The sequence below is a fragment of the Haliotis rufescens genome, unplaced genomic scaffold, assembly GCF_023055435.1.
Source record: "Haliotis rufescens isolate VD_foot unplaced genomic scaffold, xgHalRufe1.0.p SCAF_3, whole genome shotgun sequence".
Taxonomy (NCBI): domain Eukaryota; kingdom Metazoa; phylum Mollusca; class Gastropoda; order Lepetellida; family Haliotidae; genus Haliotis; species Haliotis rufescens.
The window spans coordinates 7,337,966-7,361,506 of NW_025964001.1; the positions used below are offsets into that span (position 1 = coordinate 7,337,966).

Here is a 23,541-nt window from a genome sequence, read left to right on the forward strand (position 1 = left end):
ACAAATGCAACCTCGGGAATACTGTGTCCATGTTTATATTTTATTTACAGTTCTATTGAAACGGTAAAAAGGTACGTATATGACAAGTGGGATTGGTCTAAGGACTGTATCATATTTTGCCGACCCTCTTATTTTATGCAACATTACATACAACACCCCATCCCACACCCCCTATTTTATATATATGACCAGTGCCTAAGTAATGTTCATTACACTGTACTTTAAAAAAAAGTAAAACAGTGCATTTAATCCCCCCCTCTCTCTCTCTCTCTCTCTAATCTCACGGGCCCCACCCCTGAAATAATAAGTCCCTTAATGGAGTTTGGTTTAACGAGGCGTTACTTTATAAGACATACATACATATTAAACATTATCAGTTGGACACAACAGAATCATCCTGTTATGGGTCTAGGCTTGTCATCATCATTCCTATTATTCTGAGTATATCTGGGAAGGGTTATGGACATGGACGTTACTTTCTAAATTCACTGATCAGCCACAATGCCTAAAGCATGACATCATACGTGTATTAGAGTATATTGGTGAAGAAGGCTCCAGCCAGAAGAATGACGAGCAACAACAGAATGGAGCTATCTCTGTGTCTAGACTCCCCATTGGTTTCTGAAAAAAAATTAGCAAATATATTTATAATGGAATCTGGAATCTCTGTAAAAAAGTCAATTGTTGCCAGTATCGAAATTCTAAACAAAATGTAATTTTATTATTTTCTTAATTTAATGTTGTTATCTACGCATTTTATACGAACAATATTTTCGAATCATAACTTGAGAATTTTAAGAAATGTAATGCTAAATCAATACAATGAATGGCCGACCCTTTTAAGTACTTAACTTATAGGTAACCGCAAGTCGGCACAAGCAAACTGTTGATTGACAGCATCAGCAGCGACTGATGCTATTTATGTTCAGAGATACACAATCAGACGGATCAAACTGTTTAAACCCAGTCCCCAGCTTAATCGGTATTTGATCGTGGGCCCGTCATTGAATTATCCTGCATTCCAGCGAAATCAGTACGAGTGAACGGATGTGGAATTGGGTTTTAGGCCCTATTCACCAATAGTGCAACTCGTCACGTTGGATTACAACGTCTAATATGACCAGGGACAGGCAAACCGATGCTTGATAGAGTAAGCATCGCAGATACCATTAGGTTACGCTAAACACACCAAGTTGGCAAGAATACGACTGATTAGTATATTTTCAGGTACATGACTTTTGCTCGTGCTATCCACGCTAAGCAGCCAGTTTGGTATATGTTTAGCCAATATCCATGTTAATCACCCTTAAAGCATGCATATGCCACTAAACACATATCCCACACGTTGTAATTTTAACATAAATGTAAGTTACTTACTGTAGAAACATGAGTCATCCTTGCACTCTGGACAAGCTGAAATGAACGAGTTCTAAGACTAGAGAGTGGTTTGAAATATCAAATTTCATGTTAAAGCGCTCGGTTCAAAATTAGAATAAAGAGTTATCAATTCTACAGTGGGACTACATAAAATTTCAAAACACAGTAGGTTTATCACCATTCTACCATGACAGCAACAACGCTTTGAAAAGGTCGCTCTCTTGCAAAGCGTAATAACACAGGTGCACAGGTCCGCACTCTTAGAACATTCCGAAAAGTGGTCACAGGTAGTATATATGTAACAATTATTACTAAAGTTCAAGATTAAAAACACCATAGTCGTGAGTAGTTCACAATAAGTGTTCAAAACACATAGTTTTTCAAAAGAAGTTGACAAATAACACTCCAAATTTAGTCCAAAGAGAGATGTTTTAATTTCTACCAATCTGTTGAACACTGTTGTATACTGTGGACTGAGTGTCATTTCTCGGAATTTTGTGCGAGAGGTCATTTCTTGGAAATCGAACATGCCATCATTTCTATTGTAGGGGCGACGGGTAATAGAAAAAGCTTTTAAAATGCTAAACGAATATATTTCTACAGCAAACTTTATGAATTAACATTCTATTATACATTTAACATGTGTAAGTGTTATTAGTTAGTTAGCAAATACCCCCAGTATACAATATTAAAATCAAAATAAATGCCTCTCCACCCCGAACTTGGATGTGGCAGAACTTGACCTACATCACGGTTACTCACACCTCACAGCTGTCAATGGCTGATAATCTTTTGTTTACATTCTCCGTAACGAGTTATAGAAAGAAGCAAGATGACAAGCCCGATCTATGATGTGGTTCAACATTAACAGGTAGATTATCTGGGATTGATCGAGCCTGCTGGTACATCCATATGATTACCAATGTGACTGAGTATGACTGAACAGCCGCTTTTTAGGCTGTAGTCGAGCCGGATATTTTGAAACGAGGAATCTGCATGTGTTAATTTCAAGATTTCACGGATCCAAAGCCAAATAGTGACACAACTTAGACATTTGTGTCCCAGAAATAGTGGATCGTGTATGATTTTCTTAATTGTGCGTGTTCTGAAATGAATTTCATCAAGTTTGATAAGCTGTCACTTCAGTTGGGACATTGTTTTCGTGCACTTTCGAAGGGCAGTGTTTTCTGATGGACTTTCAAATCCCCTCCTGCCAAATTCTAACGGTGGTAGTTAACGGAGATGGCAACGAATATCGATCAGAAAAAGGTTTGTAAACAACATGTTGTCATGAATAAAGTTTTTTCAAACAATTTTTTAAATGTTATTTCTACTTTCATTGTCGGTTGTTTCAATGAGGAAATAGCTTTAATTGTTCCGATTCTGGTCACCATAGAACATTTCTCTAACAGTTACATAAACATTTCATTTGTATGCAAAAGATATGCCTTCGTTAAATCTTTTAATGTCATCATCCAAGCAGTCAGGGTTGCGGCCTAGAACGCCCCAAACATCCGATATCAAACTACCGTATTTCCTCTATTTGACGCTACGCCGTATATTAATTTCGCAAGAGCCCTTGAATCGGCGTGTATTAGAGACCTGGCTGGTATTAGAGACCCAGCGTGTATTAGAGGAAATATAGATATGTTTTACAGTTCATATGGGGATGATCGATCAGCAGCCATTTTCTATGAATCGATATGTAGGCTATCTATGTATTCTTAGGCACGTTTTTTGTGAAAAGGCTTAATATATTTGAAAGGGGTTTCCGTACCAAAAAGGTACCTCTTTTAACCAATCAGAATCAAGCATTCATCATGTCATGGCAGTATATAATATAAGACCTGTTGTTTTGATTAAAAAGTTAAAGGACAATTATGCAACAAGACAGCTCCCAGAAATATTTTTACAAACAATAATGTAGCATTTTGTAGCTTGTAAGAAATACAACACCTGAAAGATGACAACATTCTAATGTAAAAATCCAAGGCTTAACAACAAACGTATGGTATTAAATGAATATAAACTCAAAGGTAAATCAGTATCATCTTAAAGAACTACGGTTATAACGAACTCAAAGGGAATACTAATTTTAGTTCGTTATAACCGTAGTTCGTTATAAGCACATATACAGCGTAACGCCAGCAAGGAGTCGGGACCAAAAAAGCAAGTTCGTTATATCCGTTAATTCGTTATGAGCGTGTTCGTTATAACCGTAGTTTACTGTATATAGAAAACGCCAAACCAAGATTACCCGACGATATAGCGATGAAAATTATATGAATGGATCACTGAAAATGAACGAGGACCCCAGGTGTTTGCGAAAAGGTGTAACCATGTACTGCCCTATCAGTGGCAACAGTTCTTACTGTGTACTCTCCTCCCACATTAAGCTGACACCCTTGGTAAACCTGAAATATTGTTCAAAGAGCGTTTAACCTACCATGTTCAACCACTCACCACTACAGCGGGAACACATGCACAGATGTTTTTCCTTCCGAAGTCTATAATTCCACTGTATTAGCAGCTATGAGCAGATGATGACAAAGAATAGCCTTGTTTTGATTCTGACAACTCGCTCCCAGCTCTATCGAGTTAGACACGTTTGAAAGAGAGCACATCGGAACCTACAGATGGTCATCAAATCCATTCTGTTGCATATCTGTTTGTTTCCATTAACCAGACAAAGGGCCCGAAAGTAAATGTTTAGTGCCAACCTGTCTCCTCATCCCTCAGCCGCTACTGTGTGCACCTGATGTAGCTACAATCATTAAAACTAAGTTTTCTCTTTTCGTACGCCATGGTTTGAAGCGATGCCAGTGAAAGAAGCTAGAGTATATACAACCTCTATAATTAAGCACTAGGTCAGAGGTCCAAGAACGTCAAACATTTGGAGGTATACGGGTATTTTTGAAAGAACTCTACACATTTAGACGTAAGAATAGAAACTCCCTTCTAACATCGTTAAGAACACTGTCGACATGCGTTTAAGAAGAAGCAGATCTTGAAGATCGACATGTTTTGTTCATCATCTGTCAGTTGATTTATTTTTGTCCCAAAGAAACAAAATCCTCCACCCTTTTATTTCGGGGGAAAGGCAACGTATGTCTTGTGACGGTGATCGTGAAAGCAATGTGAAAACAATTGTATTACCGTAAATACTGCGGTTAGTATTTCAGCATGTTGTGGAACCCAATACACAAACTTGGCAGAAACTATTTTTGAAATAAATTGCCCAAAACACGGTTGTCATGTGGTGTAATATGATCTTTCAGATGCCGTTGTGCAGAAAGATGTGAGTGCGCGTCTTCAGAAGTTTTAACTCCTCAAACCACATGACAACATGGTACCTCTTGACCAGAAAAGTTTCATTACATGATCATGGGGCTTAGGCTCTCCATTTCTCGAAGTAATAGAGGCAAGACTAAGGCAGAAATTGGTATTTCTTGACCAGATCAGAAGAATATTGATTGTAAGTCTTGATTGTAAGGCAAGGTCATTCCATATCAAACTAATGGTAGTCTGGGCCCCTCGTGTTTCATTATCCCTGCAGTGTTTTATTGTACAATAAACAACTCTCACTCGTCGTTTATTTTTTTAATAATGTTGGGTAGTGATGTGGATAGGGAAATGCTGGAGCGTTACCTTGGTGATGGTCCCGTGAAGATCCGGGTTAGGTCTACGGCAAGCATGGGTTGTCGCAAGAGGCGACTAACGGGATCGGGTGGTCAGGCTCGCTGACTTGGTTGATGCATGTCATCGTATCCCAATTGCGTGGATCAATGCTCATTATGTCAATGACTGGATTGTCTGGTTCAGACTCGATTATTTACAGATCGCCTTCATATAACTGGAATATTGCTGAGTGCGGCGTTAAACAACAAACAAACAAACCTTGGTGATGCGAGGTATCCAGAAAGGCGGCAGGGTTCAGACATAACGCCTGCAACACGGTGTTGGCTCTGTACTGGAACCGTCTTGCTAGTGTGGTCCCCCGACTCCAAACAGTCGACCGAGCAGCCACACAGTTACCGTCGCTTGTGACGTTAAGACACCCATACATGACGGCGTAGTTGGTGTAGTCGGTGTCAATCACCCAGTATGGGAACTGATCTGGAAAAGACAGACGTGTCGAGCTGAGTAGGGTGGGGTTACAAAGTCGTCACTGATCTCTATGTTGCGCGGTGAGACTACACATGCATACAAGCTCCTCTATCGTGAACACTGCACAACATGCAGGCATCTATAGATATAAGATAGCTACGCGATAAATCGCAAAGATCAATGAAGAACGAAGCGTGGTTAATTTCACGATGAAACATTGTTCTATCATGACGTCATATCTGGAGATTCGAACATGCGCTCGCAACTTAATGACGTGATTTTTAGAGGGAGGGGTCTAGTAAGTTGTTCCCCGTAGACGTAGCTTGGCAACGTAGATATACGCGATGGCCGAACGATCGCATCCAAAAGTGAGAGAGATATGACAATCGGTATTGGGAGAAAAGGTACAGGTAAACGACGCGAGGATTGTGAGCAATTACAGGAAATACCCACCTGTGCATAAAATGGACTTGTTTGACATTGCCTAGGTCGGATTCTGTCGAGGGAGTCGTCGTTATCTAAATACGGGTAAGTATTTTTAAGCCTGTAAATTTTATCATCATCCTTGAAGAGGCTGCACAATATGTTGACATCTCATGTAAGAAATAAACGACTCGTGGTCGTTGAGTGGGAGTTGTTTATCGTGCAATAAAACACTGCAGGGAGATCAACCCCTCTGATCAGCGCCCCTCATTGTTTATTCTCCGTGCAGTGTTTTACTGCATTTCCCACTCGTCGTTTATTTCCTAAATATAGAAAATCAAATTTAAACTTCATCAGGGATAAATAGTGTTTCAATGCGTGTTTCATCTAGCTTTCATGTTAAAACTGAGTCGAGAAGTCCTCCAGAATTACATCTTTGCCCAGACATTTGCGGATTAATTTCCAATTTATGGGGATCGGAAAAGGATTAGAACCTGACGTCGTTAGAAGTCCATAGAGCTGAGTTGGGGTTTGTATAAAACACTGTTATAGTGAGAGTGAGTGAGTGAGTGAGTATGGTTTTACGCCGCTTTTAGCAATATTCCAGCAACATCACAGCGGGGGACACCAGAAATGGGCTTCACACATTGTACCCATGTCGGGAATCGAACCCGGGTCTTCGGCGTGACGAGCGAACGCTTTAACCACCAGGCTACCCGACCGCCCCGTTATAGTGTGAACCATGAAACACCATTCAACAAGGTGTGTCTGGACTGCAATAGGGGGTACGTCTTTAAACTTTACCTGCACTTCCGTCCAACACTTTCAATGTAAGTTTCCCTGCAGTAGCTGAAGGTACTAAGATCGCCTTTCTATAAAAGCATCCGTCTTTGCTCCTGAAATGAAATGTTATTGATTAGCATTCTCTTCAATGTTTCTTGTTTCTATGCAAAAGAAAAGTTCATTAAGGGGCTTAAACAAGGTCTGGTCAGCTCGGAGTCAGTATATTGTGTCTGAGTGTGTATCCATATTAAACTGTGAATGTATATTAGTGGACTATCACTATAAATGCATGAGTCTAGACTATTGCAAGCAGTTCAGTTATATCACGGCGCTTATGGCGAATCTGGTATTCGAACCCACGATCAAATTATCCCCGATCCGCCTAATAGACCCAATTCTGCTCAGCGGATAACGGGGACTGTGAAGGGTCTACCCGTTCACCCAGCAAAGAATCCGCACAACGACTTGCGGCCCCCGAATCCACTCAGCCAGTTTCCTAAAAGTGAGTGAGTGAGTGAGTTGTGTTTAACGTCGCTTTTAACAGTATTCCAGTTATATCACGGCGTGTCAGCTTAATGTGGGTGAAAGCCCGAAGTGATGCAGGTTTCAGACGTTTACCACTTCGGTGAAACCCACGAGCACGGGTATGGTGCTGACAAACCTAGAAACATAATCGGGGCGAACCGGGATTCGAACCCACAATCATAGGTTTCATAGCGAATCGCGGCGCCTTAGACGACTGGGCCACCCGTGCCTCCTCCTAAAAGTGAAGCTAAACGGAGTGAGTGAGTTGGATTCGTTAACAGTAGTTCGGCTATAACGTTGTTCCAGCTTGATGTGGGAGGAACACCCGACGTAATGCAGGCCTAGAGGAGGTTTCTAAGACCGAGAAATATAATCAGTGGGAATCTTGGATTCGAACCTACTATTATAAGTCTCATGCACCCTTAAGAGACAAGCGAATTGTGGTTTGCCCCCATTAAAGCTAAGATAAGTGTAAACAAGAGCAGTGCTGAGTACTCCCCAATTCACAAAAACACACAAATATCACAACCTTTCGACGCGTAGAATACTCAAGATGCCGCATCAAAGCATAATGTTATTTGACGAACACTTTAGAAACAATATTCCCCGCGTCAATGAATAATAGATACTTTAAGTTGATTTTCATGAAATTGAGAGAAATTGCTTTCCCTTTGAGAGTACCTAGGATATAGGCGAGAGTCTGACCTTCCAGTGATGACAGCCGAGAGTGTCCCGTCCCCCCGGGGACTCAAGACGTGCCGGTAGTCCTGGAACAGCTCTGTGGCAGGGATGTAGGACTGGGCCAGCCACCTCATCTCATACCATGAACCAGCATACTAACATCAGAACCAAGTGTATTATACAACGTCTATATGGGGATGAGTGTGTTGTGGTTAAGGCTGCTTTGAACAACAGTTATATCAAAGCTTGTCAGCTCGTGGGTTGGTTTGGTTGGTTTGGTTGGTTTGTTGTTTAACGCCGCATTCAGCAATATTCCAGCTATATGACGGCGGTCTGTAAATAATCGAGTCTGGACCAGACAATCCAGTGGTTAATATCATGAGCATCGATCCACGCAATTGGGATCAATGATATGCATCAACCAAGTCAGCGAGCCTGACCACCTGATCCCGTTAGTCGCCTTTTACGACAAGAATAGAAACCTTTTACGGCAAGCATGGGTTCCTGAAGACCTATTCTACCCCGGAATCTTCACCGGTCGACAGCACCTGGGAGTAAAGAGAACGCAGATCATATTGGCGTTTACCACTTTGCTGAGAAACTAAGGATCATAGACGGAAGTATGTTGATTACAACCCAGGTCATTTTGTTATACCTAATGCGCGTATGGGTTATGGTATTATGAACTAAAGGTGTTCGCGAACACCTGGTGTCATCACTGACTCTCACTGGTCAATTCACGTAATTTCCACCCACAACTAGTTTGCCTTTTACACTCAATGGAATCTGTTTCGACAGTTAACCGAGACTGATTAATCTCTGTTGTCGACGTTTTAGATTTACCGATACTTTTATAGCATACATGTGTTTATGTCTCTGTTTTGAAAATAGGGAATATCCATTCTGATGCAATTAACTGATATTGTTAAAAACATTTACGAATAACCGTTGGTAGTTTGTTGTATTTACGGAAATCTAGAATTGACTAAAATACCACTATATATAAGTGGTTGTTTAAGCTTAGTTTTGAAATTAACTTTTAAAGTTTGTGTTTTAAATCTATTATGGGGCATAACACCATACATATTATAGGCACAAATCTTGAAATAAGCACTCTAACGGTAGCATCATTTGTCCTCGACAATGGACGGTTAATGCCCCCGTACGTGCTGTACATGTAATCATATGTATAGATCCGTTATGACGCGTGAAGTTTTGTGAAATAAGTAAGGAAACGGCCTCATGAATTTTGTCCAAATTCCTTCTCTACGGTCTCCAGTGCTCCAACGGTAGAGCGTCCGCCCGCGTCATACCAAAAGACGTTAACAGATGGTACGTGTTGTTACACTGTTATATACATAATTTCATTCGACACTGATCCTACACGTCTTTATTACTGACATAAGTCCTCAATAATTTACTGCGATGACTGAGGAGATGGTGCCTGTTATTATATGTATGTTATAAGTATCCCTACGATTACTGACAGACCCTTGCAAAAATTGGGCGAATATTCATATACTTCATCACTAACGGCAATTTATTCAGTGATTTCACTTGCGTTGTAAGTGGTACTCACTCTAGCACACTGAGGAGTGGACATTTGTTGATAGTCAACACCTTTAGATAAATATATTACGTGAAATAGTAATCTGATATCGTTCAATAACCATCAAATAACCAATTCCCTTCCATTCATTTACCCGCCTGAACCAAAATTAAGGAGACCAGATAGACCGCCTCATCTGTTTAATATTTAGATCTATGCATAAAGAGTGACAAAACACTCCACAAGATGGATGACTGCAACTTTCCAATGCAACTTTCCCTTTCCCTTTATGTCTAGCACTATTCCTGGGGCTCCAGACTTTAGTGTCTACATTTCACAACGTTTGAGGCTCAATCGAGCAAGCTCTTTCTGCCACGATTTCTACTATCGTCATACGACAACATTCAAGGCCTCAGTAAAGCTTTCAAACCGGTTTATGGTAGACATGTGGTAGACGTATCAGTGACAGAAATGATGTCCGATGCAATTCCCTATTTTGACTTATGTGTTCTGTTTACAGGTAAACAGTTGACTTGCCTTTGCATGTGTTTGTGACAGGTGCAACCGATAGGGCAGGATACGCTCCCCTTTTCGGTAACACCTGGTGCCATCACTATTTGATAGTGGTTCATAAACACATGTTCATGATATAGTCGGAATCGTACAATCGACCCTGCTGTCATCAGGAGTATGGAAAAGGGTTTGTCGCTTCTATTTAGAAACAGGAGAAACGTCAGGCTACATGATATGCAAATAAGCTTGTGGCATTGGCGTATTGCTAAGGTATCACAGCACCGGAGTGTGAGTTTTACCCACCTTTTGTATGTCGAAGTCTTCTTGTACAGGGATGTCGGACACGTGGCAGTTCTGGCCAGTGTTAACGCTGTACTGCGCCGGGATGTTGCACTCTGAATAATATCAAGTCAGATATATCATGGCGTGCCAGCTTCACGCAAGTGATGCGGGTCTTAGATGTTTACCATTTTGGCGAAACCACTTTCATTGGCATGGTGCTGACAAACTGAAACATAGTCAAGGAGAACCGGGACTCGAACCCACGATCATTGGTTTCTGGCCCGCTAAAGGGACCCAACTCTGCACGGCGAATTTAAGCGACTTGGGGGACAGGGATATCTGGGCCTCCGTTTGTAACAAAATTGTTATGTATAACATAAATCAATGATATATAAGTGAGTGAAGGCGTTGAGCTTAACGCCGCTCTGAACAGAGTGTACGTAATTCATTGCGTGTCGGATTAATGTGGGAGGAAAGAGATAAAGGTTTAACACTTTATCGAAACAAACATTAGATCATAATCAGGGAGAGTCAGGGTCTCGAATCGACGACGTAGGATTCTGGCTCGCCTAAGGGACGCAACTCCGCGCAGCGAATTTCTCCGCCCGAGACGTTTGGCACCGTACATGTACATGTATGTTGAGTACCGCAAATAGGCAAATTAGGTTATATAGTTACTTATGTTAAATGGACTCTGCTTTTAACAGAAATTTCTTATGATTTTTAGAAGGTTTTGTCGCTTTTAATTATTTTGATAACAGAACGAGGCTGATCATGTCCACAATAATAACTGAGTGGTTCATTCTATGTATACACAACGTACAAAATGGAAATGTGCCACTGGTCAGCCGGCAGTGAAAGGGTACCCGGTAGGATGAGATGGTGTCTGTTAACCTTCTAGCGCCTCACAGGCTGGTTTGGTTGTATACTCCCCAGGGAGCTCAGAATGAAAATCGAGTGCACACTGATCTATAGACCGGGGTAATAATAGTTTAGCGCTGTGAGCAGCCACTTGGTGAATAAAATTTGGGGCATTATATTGGACATAGTAGTAGTAGTAGTAGTAGTAGTAGTAGTAGTAGTAGTAGTAGTAGTACTTACAGATTAAAATAAAAAATACAGCAAAGAGTGTGTGTGTGTTGCTGGCATAGTCAGGCTGGTTTGGCTGATCATCAGCTCAGGGCCCTTGCACGCGTGACATTTCGAAAGCGAGGTCTGCATATTTGCCACGCTTTTCCTGGATCTTGTCAATCACATTAGTGTCAAAAGGGACAGAAAATACAATAACATAATTGATTACATTGGATTTACCAATAAGGACAAGATCAGGTTTGTTGGCCTGTATATATCTGAGGCTGTATACGGGCCTATTCCAAAGGATTTTGTATTTATCATTTTCCATGATGCCCTCTAAATATTCCGGGTCGTGCCATGGATGGACTTCTGTGTCAAAACCACATGGCGAACACGGTAATAAAATGATCGAGCCACGCCATCATGTCGCTTAAGATCTGTGCCTGTGCCAAAGCTGGGCATCCACTGACAATGTGTTGGACAGTCTCATTAAATTCATGGCATACTCTACATTTCATATTCACATTTTGATGCAAAATCATTATTATTAATCCTTTAATGTATACATGCATGTTGTATGGCTTCTTTATGTATTGTCAACACTCTCTGAAGCGGTCTACTAGTACCATACAGAAATATACACGACACACTGCCCTTTGTCTTCTGAGCCAAGAGGATACATTAAGAAACGTGTCCACAATGATTTGGCAAATCTAGATCTTGAAACAAGGCATTGTTCTGGGCTTCACTCGGATTTTATTTTTTTATTTTGTAGATATTTATTTTTAGATAAGATAACTTTATTTCTTGATCTTGTCCTACACTCTACACTGTCCCATTAAACCAAGGGAGTAATGTTCACGTTCCCTATTAGATGTTTCAAACACAACGTCGTCGAAACAAAACCGCGTGGTTTTTTTCCAATAACCAGGACGTCCATGAACGCAGCACATCTTGTGATAAAATTCAACAAAAGCAAAAGCAATTTCCATCTGATAGATATTCTTCAACTTGGTGCTAATGTTAAAGACTATTTCAACATTGAAAATCCTTTTTGGAAAGATGTGTTGACAGCTCGGGTTAAAAACTATAAATGTTTTGTAATTAGTGATGAATATTATGATTCATTTTCACAACCGCTGTGGCATAACCATAAATGTAACGATGAAAATTGATTATTAAAGGTTGGTATAAAAAAGGTATCCATAGAATTAAAGATATATGTAATGAATATGGAATTATGTCGTTAGAGTGTTTAAAAATGTATATGATATTAAGGGTACCTTTTTAGATTACAAAAAAATTATATTTAATATCCCTCATAATCTGAGGAGACAAATGTCTGATATACCAACTAAATATCTTTATAATCAAGACCTAAGTAACCCTTTAAAATCATTACTGAAACCATCCAATAGGTGAAAGAATTTTTTATGTTTTTTTCTTCATGTAACACATATCCTTTATAATCTATAGAAAATAGGAAGATATATTAGAACAGACTATTCGATGGAACAAAGCTTTTTGTATATTTAGACATTGTACCAAACATGTAAAACTGTTAGATTTTCAATATAGATTTTTGCATGGAGCAATTTATACCAAGAATAATTACTAAAAATATAATTAGTTGTTGATATTTGTTACTTTTGTCAATCTCGTAAAGAAAATTTACAACCTGTATTTTTTAATTGTGTACAAGTTAGAAAATGTTGGCAAAGTGTATATGGAACAAATTTATGATCATCCAATAATCCAAGATGAAATATCAGTTTTTATTGGTTCAGTATCATGTGACAAACTTTTAAACCATGTCCTAATTTTAGCCAAAAAGACATATTTATTAATCCAGTATGAAAAACAAACAACTTGAATTACAGTGTTTCTTGGCCACGCTGAAAGAGGCATTTGCTGTTGAAAAAATAATTGCCAGAAGAAGCAGAAATTGAATCTGTTTGAAAGGAAATGGAGATATTTCTTACGAATGTATTGATCTTTAAATCTTTAGATCTTTGCTATATTGATCAATACTATTCGAACAACTGTCTGGTACATCCTTTGCACTATACATATACCTAAGGTCGATAATACCTATGTACATTTAGAATTATTCCAAGAATATATATCTTTTGCCAACACCTGACGCCTAAACCACAAATGTTTATTGTCTACCAAAGATGTTTATCTAGCCATGTGACCACCCTCGAAGTGAATAAAAAACTTTGAAAAAAAATTCAACAATAGTTTTGTTTTAAATAAACAGTAACACCTCGTATTGCGGACCTCTTAAAGCTGGCAGACATGTTTGGCGGAAGGCTCTGACAATGTATATACAAAGAGCAATGATTCGTTCTTCTGGAAATTAGTAAATTCGAACGATTCCATTTTGAGCGATGTTGCCCGAGGTTTCACTATATACTCTAAACTGTCGGGCAAAGAAAGTATACACCCATGTTTGATGGTGGCTAAAAATAAAACAAACAAGAATTGGTTATCCGACTGTGCTGTATGTGATACGGGTATCATTCTGGTGTTTTGGACCTTAGTTTGCAGTGTTTCGGCGACTGTTTGTCCCGAGTAACGTTTTGATAACGGTTGTAATCTTTTGGTCGAATCCAATGTTCAAGTGTATACTTTCTTTTGCCAGGCAGTGTATTTACCTATCTTCGGTCCGATACCGGTTGAGGCATGTTTACTGAAACCTAATTATTTTCGCGAGCCTTAAGTCAGCCGCCTTAAAATGTTAAACTGTGGTTTGAATTAATATACTATCTCCCGACGCCAAGGGAGTTATAAGCCTATACGACTGCCTTCATGTGTTTTGGAACAACTCATGTGATCCGGCCTAGCGAAAATAAACGATTTAGAGTGGTATTAACGGTTTCCAATCCTACTAAGGATGCTCAAACGACTACTCGATCACCGACGATGCGGGAGGTAAAGTCTCCAGTCAAATAAAAACAAACCAAGGCAAAAAGTTTGTTAAGGTAGCGCTTGGACTTCAAAGTTTTTTGGAGATGGCAAATGAAAAAGATGTTGTTCTTGGAAGCAAGCGAGCATTGCATGGCCACAGGTTTTACTGGCAGCATCCATTTTATTGTTATCGTTGTAATAAAACAAGACTCAGATTTCTATCGTCCCGTTAGACGTTTGATGATGCACAGCAGAAACAATCCTGTCATGATCAATCTGCGTGGTTAACCGATATGAACCACATGTCACGGGCATAAATATTATGCACAGACTTCATCATGGACCAAAGACTTAATTCATTCCTCTGATACCATAGGATACCATTCGTACATCACTCAACGTTTGCAAAGGTTGGTTTGTTGATTAACGCCGCACTCAGCAAAATTCCAGCTATATGACGGCGGTCTGTAAATAATCGAGTCTAGACCAGACAATCCGGATCTTCACGGGTCAATGAGCAACTGTCCGAGACAGATAAACGAGTTTTCGGATATATGACCAGAGTTACCTCTTCGACCAAAATTCTACGGAGACAAAAAACGCTGTTTATGCAATTCATAAGATCTTTCGAGTATTATGCGCTGTCAGAGACCATATACCGATGGTCTCTGGCGCTGTCAAAAACTACATCGTATCTATTCAGCGAATTCAGGTAAATGAACACGCAATAACAAACTTGGTCAATAAAACTGTGAAATTTGCGATAAAACGTCACTGGACTAATGGTTTACCATTTGAATTGAATTTCCTGTTTCACGTTAATATCGTCCGGTCCGTGAGGTTTCCGGATATCTGGGGTCCGGATAAGCGGGTTTCCACTGTATACGGGGATTCTCAACGCCCTTGACCATATGTGCATATGCAAGTTTATGTGTTCAAAACATCACACGATAGTGCCCCAAGCTGAGGTTTAGATGTTTATAAGGAGAAGAAAGGACGCCCCTTCCTACCTGCTGTTTGAAGGGTTTCCAGGAAGGTTGAGGACGACAGACAAGTCCGGTTGTAGAACCAAGGCGATCTCTCACTTATCACTCGAGGAATGGTCGGAGTACGGCTCCATATCCAACCACGAGCTGCAGTGCATGTGCCGCTCACCGAGATGTTGTAGCAGCCGTAGACGAAGGCGTACCGGTTGTAGTCAGTCTCCAATACCCAGTAGGGGTACTGCTCTGAAGATACAAGGATCACGTCAATTACGTTGTGATTCTTTCATGGTCCATAAAGTGTACAGTTGGGAAGACGTCAGAACGAATTTAAGCCCCCAGGTAGATGCAAATGAATCTTCAAACTCACACATCAAATAACACATCACACTAAAAAGTGTTCACCTTCTTGTAATGGTGAATTGAGGACGAAGAAGTGCGAGAGGAATAGTGAACAAAGCGTCACTAAAAGGTAATTAAATGCCAGCCTCCAAAGACCTGCAGAATGGCCACTGTCTTTTTCAAGGAGTTAATGTGTGTTTTTGAATTAAATCATGAGGTGAAATTTCAACAAAAATCGAAAGTAGTTGATTATTTTGGGGATATTAAACACAATATATATATTCTGGAATTATTTTTTGTTTGTTGTTAAACGCCGCAATATTCCAGCTATGTGGCGACAGTCTGTAAATAATCCGGAACAGACAATCCAGTGATTGACATCATGAGCATCGATCCACGCAACTGGGATACGATGGCATGCATCAATCACGTCAGCGAGCCTGACCACCCGATCCCGTTAGTCGCCTTTTACGACAAGCATAGTCGCCTTTTACGGCAAGTATGTGTTGCTGAAGACCAATCTTCACGGGTCTTAAAAAATTTGAATGTATTAACCCTATAAGGCTAGTAACGATCCACAGACAAAAAGCTTATGGAGAGAATCACTCTTTCCCCTACCTTGACACATGTAGCAGGGTGGAGGTTCGAATCATTCTTACGACAAGCATAGTCGCCTTTTACAGCAAGCATGGATTGCTGAAGACCCATTCATTGCCCTGCCAACTTTTGGAAACCTCCTATTGGGAACATATATGGCTGAGCTGCATATAGCCATATCAGCAAGATGTAATCAAGTGGTTTTTCTCCCTGCAGTGTTTTATTGTACGATAAACAACTCCCACTCAACCGTTGTTGTTGTCAGGGTAGAATGGAGATAAACCTACTGTGTTTTGAAAACGGCGCTCTCTTTTTAAGTGAAGAATGATAATTTAGTCTATGAGGGTTTGATACGTACCTCCGTTTTTCTTCCTCCAGAAGAACTTTCCAGGCGTGTCTGTTGGCACCAGGTGCATGTGATAGAAGAAACATTTCCCGTCTACTCGTGTAGGATCGCTGGGTAAGGATAATTAGGTGTTAATATAATTATAACAACGTAATATATTTGGTATTCACTGTTACACAAACAGAACTCACAAGGCGATTTCAGGGCCCACTTGCACAAAGCGATCTTAGCGCTAAGATGATCTTTACTCCCATACATTAACATAGGCTTACAAGGCTTAGCACTAAGATCGTTTTGTGCAAGTGGGCCCAGGATTTCTTGAGTTGCAATTGTTCTTTGCAGCCAAAACTTTATGTCCACTAATATAGGAAAACAAGCACCAAAACATAACCTTTATTCTCCTGCACGGTTGGAATAACGCTTCACGTGTTTACACGGACGCCTGTATCCTCAAATCCAAAATAAATTGAGGTAACGTTTTTTTAACATATATTTAATTCTTAAAAGCATATATTTCAAAACTTCTCTATGACTCTTTGAAGATTTAAAGTGTACCGGTGTTTATTTTTTTGAAGATTTGCTCCTTGACTTCTAAAGACGTTTTGGTCCAGGGCCCACTTGCACAAACCGATCTTAGCGCTAAGACTATTGTAATCCTATGTTAAAGTGAGTGAGTGAGTGAGTGAGTGAGTGAGTGAGTGAATATGGTTTTACGCCGCTTTTAGCAATATTCCAGCAATATCACGGCGGGGGACACCAGAAATGGGCTTCACGCATTGTACCCATGCCTATGTTAAAGTATGGGAGTTAAGATCATCTTAGCACTAAGATCGCTTTGTGCAAGCGGGCCCAGATTCGATTATTTGCATGCCCCCGTCATATAGCTTGAATATTGCAAGTATGTTTTATGCTGGTACTATTGTTCTTGGTAAGATTTTAAATGGTTATAATTTACATTACACACATGCATGTTTTATTACTCGTGAAGAGATCACCTGTTTAATGAACATACAGCTGTATTACACATTGTGTAATGCCATAGCGCGTGCTTATGTACTGCGAGAACAAAAAGAGATTAATCTCACCCGAGTGTCTTTTGATATCAAATATATCAACATGAATTGATATAAGTGGAAAAAACCTTATCCGCTTTTATCAACGAGTGTTGATATATTTGATATCAAAAGATATGAGGGTGAGATTTTATTTATCATCCAACATCATTTGTCCAACTTTTTCAGTTTGTAGACAGTAATAGGCAGTGTCTTAAGTGTACAAAGTACTGCTAACAGCTTCAGTAGCAGAGCCATTAGTGATGTCATTTGATTGTGACGTCATGGTAACAATGACGTCACAATGGTGACCAAAGCATTGTGATGCAATTTCATTGCAGCTATATCTACAATGTAGACATCGCTTGATCTCACCTATATCTCCGATGGGAGCCAGTTTTGGATTATAAGTTTCACTAACGAATATTGAAAAACTCCGAACATCCCTTGGCTTATTCAACCATACCGCGTGTAGATATGATAAATCACTGAGAGGAGCTTATGCACGCTTGATGACCCCAGCAGCTCTGTTGCTAGGCTGACGTCCCATGGCATTGTTTCGCCGGTGGATCGTGCATTCCACAAATTACGTCATAAGGTATTGTGACGTGATTGTAAACTTTATGAAACTCTGAATAGTTCTTGTATATGACTCAATTTTGCTCGTCAGATACCAGAACAATTACTCGTTTTAAAAAATTGATATTACACGGGAGCGAGTTTAGTATTTTATATGTATGACTTCAATATGCATCGGGGGCGGTCGGGTAGCCTAGTCGTTAAAGCGTTCGCTCGTCACGCTGAAGACCCGGGTTCGATTCCCGACATGGGTACAATGTGTGAAGCCTATTTCTGGTGTCCCCCCGCCGTGATATTGCTGGAATATTGCTAAACGCGGCGTAAAACCATACCCACTCACTCAATATGCATCGTAAACACTCCCCTATTGCCACATTGAAATATACTCTCTACACAGCCCTGTGGAACATACAGAGCTAGTAGGTACAAGCTTGAAAACAGATGTCGGGACCTGGGTGACCCATGAGTCCGAGACACCACAATTTAATTTGCATTATTGCGCCCCTTTGTCGTACCACGATCCGATGACCATGGATCAGCCTCACCATACTTTTGATCCTTGGTTTGTTAGCAACATATCTGTGCTCGTTTCACCAAAGCGGTTATCGTCTACTAATTCGACCTCCTTTGGTTTTCATTCCACATTTAGCCGACATACCGTTACAAACTGAAGAACTGTGAAAAGGGGGAGGGGTGGGCTTTAAATAACTCACTCTTCACTTTCCATGGAGAAAAGTGAGTCTCTCAATGTTAACAACACACTCGGTGTCTTTTCGAGCTGTAAATATTAAAAGTAGATAGCTACAGCAGATGTTCTACTGTGTGGAGGTGTATACACTCTTTGTATCCGAACCAGAGTCTGGCTGTCGAGAGGGTCAGGTTGTGTCTACATATGCACCACATGTACCGGCCACATGCACCACGTTCCTAGCGTAATATAAACAAACAAGCGTATGGTCCACATCATCAAAGATAGAAGTCAAATTGGCCTGTTAAATTCAGGTACTGTTGGACGGTACAGAAATAATTGTCAACCAAGCGACGTGCCAGATCAAATCGGCCCAGACTCAGTTTTTCAAGGTGATTGACAAGATTCAGGAAAAACATGGCAAATATGCGGACCTCGCTTTCGAAATGTCACGCGTTCATCCCAAGTACCATGTTGTCCGACTCCCCATTGTTCTCGGTGCCTTAGGATTAGTACCTCCCAATCTGTTGACTGACATTGGGAGAGTACCAGAGTTTGCTACCAGCAATACATCCGTTCTGACAATCTGGGTAATGCAGAAGGCTGCAGTGTTGGGGAGTCTTCACATTCTCCGAAATGTTCTGAGTGGGTTTGACTAGGCAGCGCTTCCTGGGAGAAGACCTATTCGCTGTCTGAGCTGCGTGTAGAGGGGGCAGGATCACCCAAACCCTCTTTGCTGCATTTTTTATATTAATCTGTACATAATAGTAATAGTCCTTTTCTAATGATGTCCTTTGGACTCGACAAATGCAACATCCTCCATCTGCGCATCTAAATCCCACGTAAGTGTTCCCCGATGTGATATTACTGGAATATCACCCAAAGCGTCGTTAAACCGTTCTCATTTACTTTCAAGCTTTTATCAAAAGATTTTTAACTGAAATAAACCGTAGATGGGATTATATTTGACTCTGACCGTCTTACCGCCCACTGACGTAATTGGTGATGTTTCCATCTGCCGTCTGGACGTAGTAGTGGTAGTAGTCCTTGAACCTCTCCTCGGGGGGATAGAACTCTCGCGTATGCCAGCGGTACTCGTACCATTTACCCAGATACTGAATGCACATCAAACAGCAAGGATAAATGGTGGGCAAATGATAAATACTTATATAGAAAAAACACTGTCCACAACAAAACATATTTACTTCTCCATACCACTTAAGTAAAACATCTCTACAACAGCATGAACGATGCTAAACCCGAGATCATGCGTTTCTTCATCATATTCCATCTTTATCACGGCGACAGGTACAACATTGAATCAGTCAAATCATCCTCTACCAGAGCAACATCCTACACCTTCGTGTTTCGGTGACATGCAATCAACCTATTCGTGACATGCAATCAACCAATTCGTGATATGCAATCAACCAATTCGTGATATGCAATCACTCAATTCGTGACATGCAATCAACCAATTCGTGATATGAAATCAAACAATTCGTGACATGCAATCAACCAATTCGTGATATGCAATCAACCAATTCGTGATATGAAATCAACCAATTCGTGACATGCAATCAACCAATTCGTGATATGCAATCAACCAATTCGTGATTTGAAATCAACCAATTCGTGACATGCAATCAACCAATTCGTGATATGAAATCAGCCAATTTGTGATATGCAATCAACCAATTCGTGATATGCAATCAACCAATTCGTGACATGCAATCAACCAATTCGTGATATGAAATCAACCAATTCGTGACATGCAATCAACCAATTCGTGACATGCAATCAACCAATTCGTGATATGCAATCAACCAATTCGTGATATGCAATCAACCAATTCGTGACATGCAATCAACCAATTCGTGATATGAAATCAAACAATTCGTGACATGCAATCAACCAATTCGTGATATGCAATCAACCAATTCGTGACATGCAATCAACCAATTCGTCACTGAGCCTGAACACCATTCATTTGTTTGCCACAATTCACTTTATTCAGGTGCATGTAGGCCATCGTCCCATATTACATTGTGACAGCAATTACAGCCGTTTGTCTGCAAGAGCGAAGATGACTAGTATGAAAGATAAACATTGAAATGTTTATTATTATAATAGGATTGGTGAAAGACAATAATGTGTTAAATATATACAGGGATGCATATGTAAAACATTCATCAGGAATATACATTTTACGTAGGTTGTCATAGGCTGTACATATCAATAGGAAACGGTACTCGTTTTCTATGTATCCACAGGAACACTTTTCACAAAGTCTGAGTGAGTGGGTGAGTTTGGTTTAACGCCGCTTTTAACAGTATTCCAGTTATATCACGGCGTGTCAGCTCAATGTTCGAGGAAAGCCCGAAGTGATGCAGGTCTCAGACGTTAACCACTTCGGTGAAACCCAGGAGCACGGGTATGGTGCTGACAAACCTTGAAACATAATCGGGGCGAACCGGGATTCGAACCCACAATCATAGGTTTCTGGCGTGGGACGCAACTCTGCACAGCGAATCGCGGCGCCTTAGACGACTGGGCCACCCGTGCCCCCTCACAAAGTCTGAGGCTTCTAGGCTTATTCGTATATCTACCCGTTTCTATATTCAGTTGGTGTGAGTTACACCTACATTGAACCAACGCAATACGGAATTTCTTAATATTAACACAACCAATATATGGTTCTACGTCAAAATACGTTATTAAATGCAGAATAGGAATAAGTTTTTGACCCTAACGATAGTGAAGCATGCCATTCCTGTAGGCACATATTTTGTGCCCTAGACATAAACTCGGAAATGAAATAATCTATGCTACCAATAAACCGTCGTTCCCATATATACCCAAACCCCATGTTATACAATAACATCTTCATTTTTGATACCCAATTAACTTTACCATAACTTGCATCTAATAATAATAACTTATAACATTTTTGGGGAAACTAATAGTTGGTATATTGAAGAGTTTATAGCAATGTCTGTTGCAGTGTTTGAAAGCAAAATATAGATTGATAGACTGCCTCTTACGGCAAGCAAAGACAGCTCGGGCCTAGCGGATCACGTTAGGTACATAAATATCAATTTACATTACATACTCGTATGCGACGTAGCAAAGCAACTTCCTACGTCTTATCTGTCCCATTACCAGGCGGGTAAGGGCCATGATTTCCTGCTCGTGTCATCGCATAAACGTCCACGTATGTATTCTATTTCATCGCAGACACGGTTTACGGTGCATTAATGGTCGTGCTGCCTTTCTGTAGCTAAGGAGGATGTAGCTGCCGTATACATTTCTTTGTAACTGCTTCCAGCTGCCAATATTACTGACTAAAACCATTAGTTTAACCCTTAATGAAAGATGTCTACTGATTGGGGCAAATAGTTCTTTTGGGGATATATAATTCAATGAAATGCAGCTCCACAATACGTTCTTAACACGGTATGGTATCATTCGACAGTGTCAGTCTCCAAAGCACGTCAGACAAGTCATGTTCAGTAGCGTCGCACTTTGCTAACAGAACATAAATCAGATTATGACACGATTAACCATAGAACCAAGTTATAAATGAATGATTTATAAGTAAAGTTCACACAGTGAGGCGTAGTATATTCCTACTGTTCCTTAATCTTTAAAATCGCAGACAAATATCTCGGCCTAACGACAATGTGTAGCTTCTTAGTCGCCTAGCTCCTTCAGCCTACGGGCACCGTGGTTTGAGTTAACATGACTTGATGCACACTACTCGGGGTCAAACATGGCAAACTGGAACAATTAACATGCAAATCTTAAACAGTCACATTTGCAAGAGAGGTGGATGTTAAGTTTATGAATATCCAGATTAAAATAAAATTGAACAATTCTGACTCAGAGAGTACATACATGTACGAATCATTTACGACAGGGACGCGAACGTGTAAATAGTACCACCTGCGTGGCAAGTTTGAACGTTGTAACTTACCCTGCTGATATCAAAATCTCTCTGCACTGTTACACCGTCGACAAGACAATCATCACCAAAAGCAGAAGAAATGAAAGCGTAGGTCAGGTAAATCAGCAAAGAGGCAGAAAATGTAACTTTTGATATCATCTTGCCAGACCACGTCGTTTACTGACAGATGGAAGCTATCTGACCTGCATACAACTCGACAAGAGATCGGCGTTCCCCATTGCTCATTCAGGGGGTAATAAACGTGTGTTCTGGCTTCTGTAGCGCATTAACTAGACATTACACTTCGGATACACTTCTAAAAGTTTATCACGTTTGTTTAACGTTAAATCAGGACCGCCTCCGTGGTCGAGAGGTAGAGCGTCCGCCCGGAGAGCGGAAGGTCCGGGGTTCGATCCCCGGCCGCGTCATACCAAAAGACGTTAAAAGATGGTACTTGTTGTTACCCTGTCTGGCGCTCGGCATTAAGGGGCTAAAACAAGGACTGGTCGGCTCGGCTCGGGAGTCAGTATACTGTGTCTGAGTGGGATATTCATGTTAATCTGCGGCATGGTATCTCAGTTAGCTAGCACTATAAATCGGCATCAGTCCGGACTAGTACAAGCAGCCACACAAACACACACACGCACATGCACGTCGCTATATAAGTGCAATAAATCTTGGACGCGACGTTAAACCCCATTTCACCTCACCTCACCACCTTGTTTAACCTCAACAATATGAAACTTGGCCTAATCGGTCAGTTTATGTTATGGAACAGCCA

At 40.5% G+C, this 23,541-nt stretch overlaps 1 protein-coding gene across 2 annotated transcripts; it reads right to left on the reverse strand.

Moving 5' to 3' along the window:
• Positions 1–237: 237 nt before the first annotated feature.
• Positions 238–23,025, reverse strand: LOC124131908. 2 transcript variants are annotated; one of them, XM_046495438.2, is made up of 10 exons: positions 22,791–23,024; positions 19,799–19,929; positions 16,508–16,605; positions 15,238–15,456; positions 10,262–10,353; positions 7,921–8,051; positions 6,712–6,803; positions 5,275–5,493; positions 1,378–1,413; positions 239–621 (listed from the first exon to the last, which is right to left on the reverse strand). In XM_046495438.2, exons 1-10 carry the CDS (start codon positions 22,917–22,919, stop codon positions 530–532), a joined length of 1,239 nt encoding a protein of 412 aa, XP_046351394.2. In that variant the 5' UTR covers positions 22,920–23,024; the 3' UTR covers positions 239–529. The 2 variants fall into 2 exon arrangements, with proteins under 2 accessions (XP_048259324.1, XP_046351394.2); XM_048403367.1 differs by lacking the exon at positions 1,378–1,413 and having other exon boundaries at positions 238–621; positions 22,791–23,025.
• Positions 23,026–23,541: the final 516 nt, after the last annotated feature.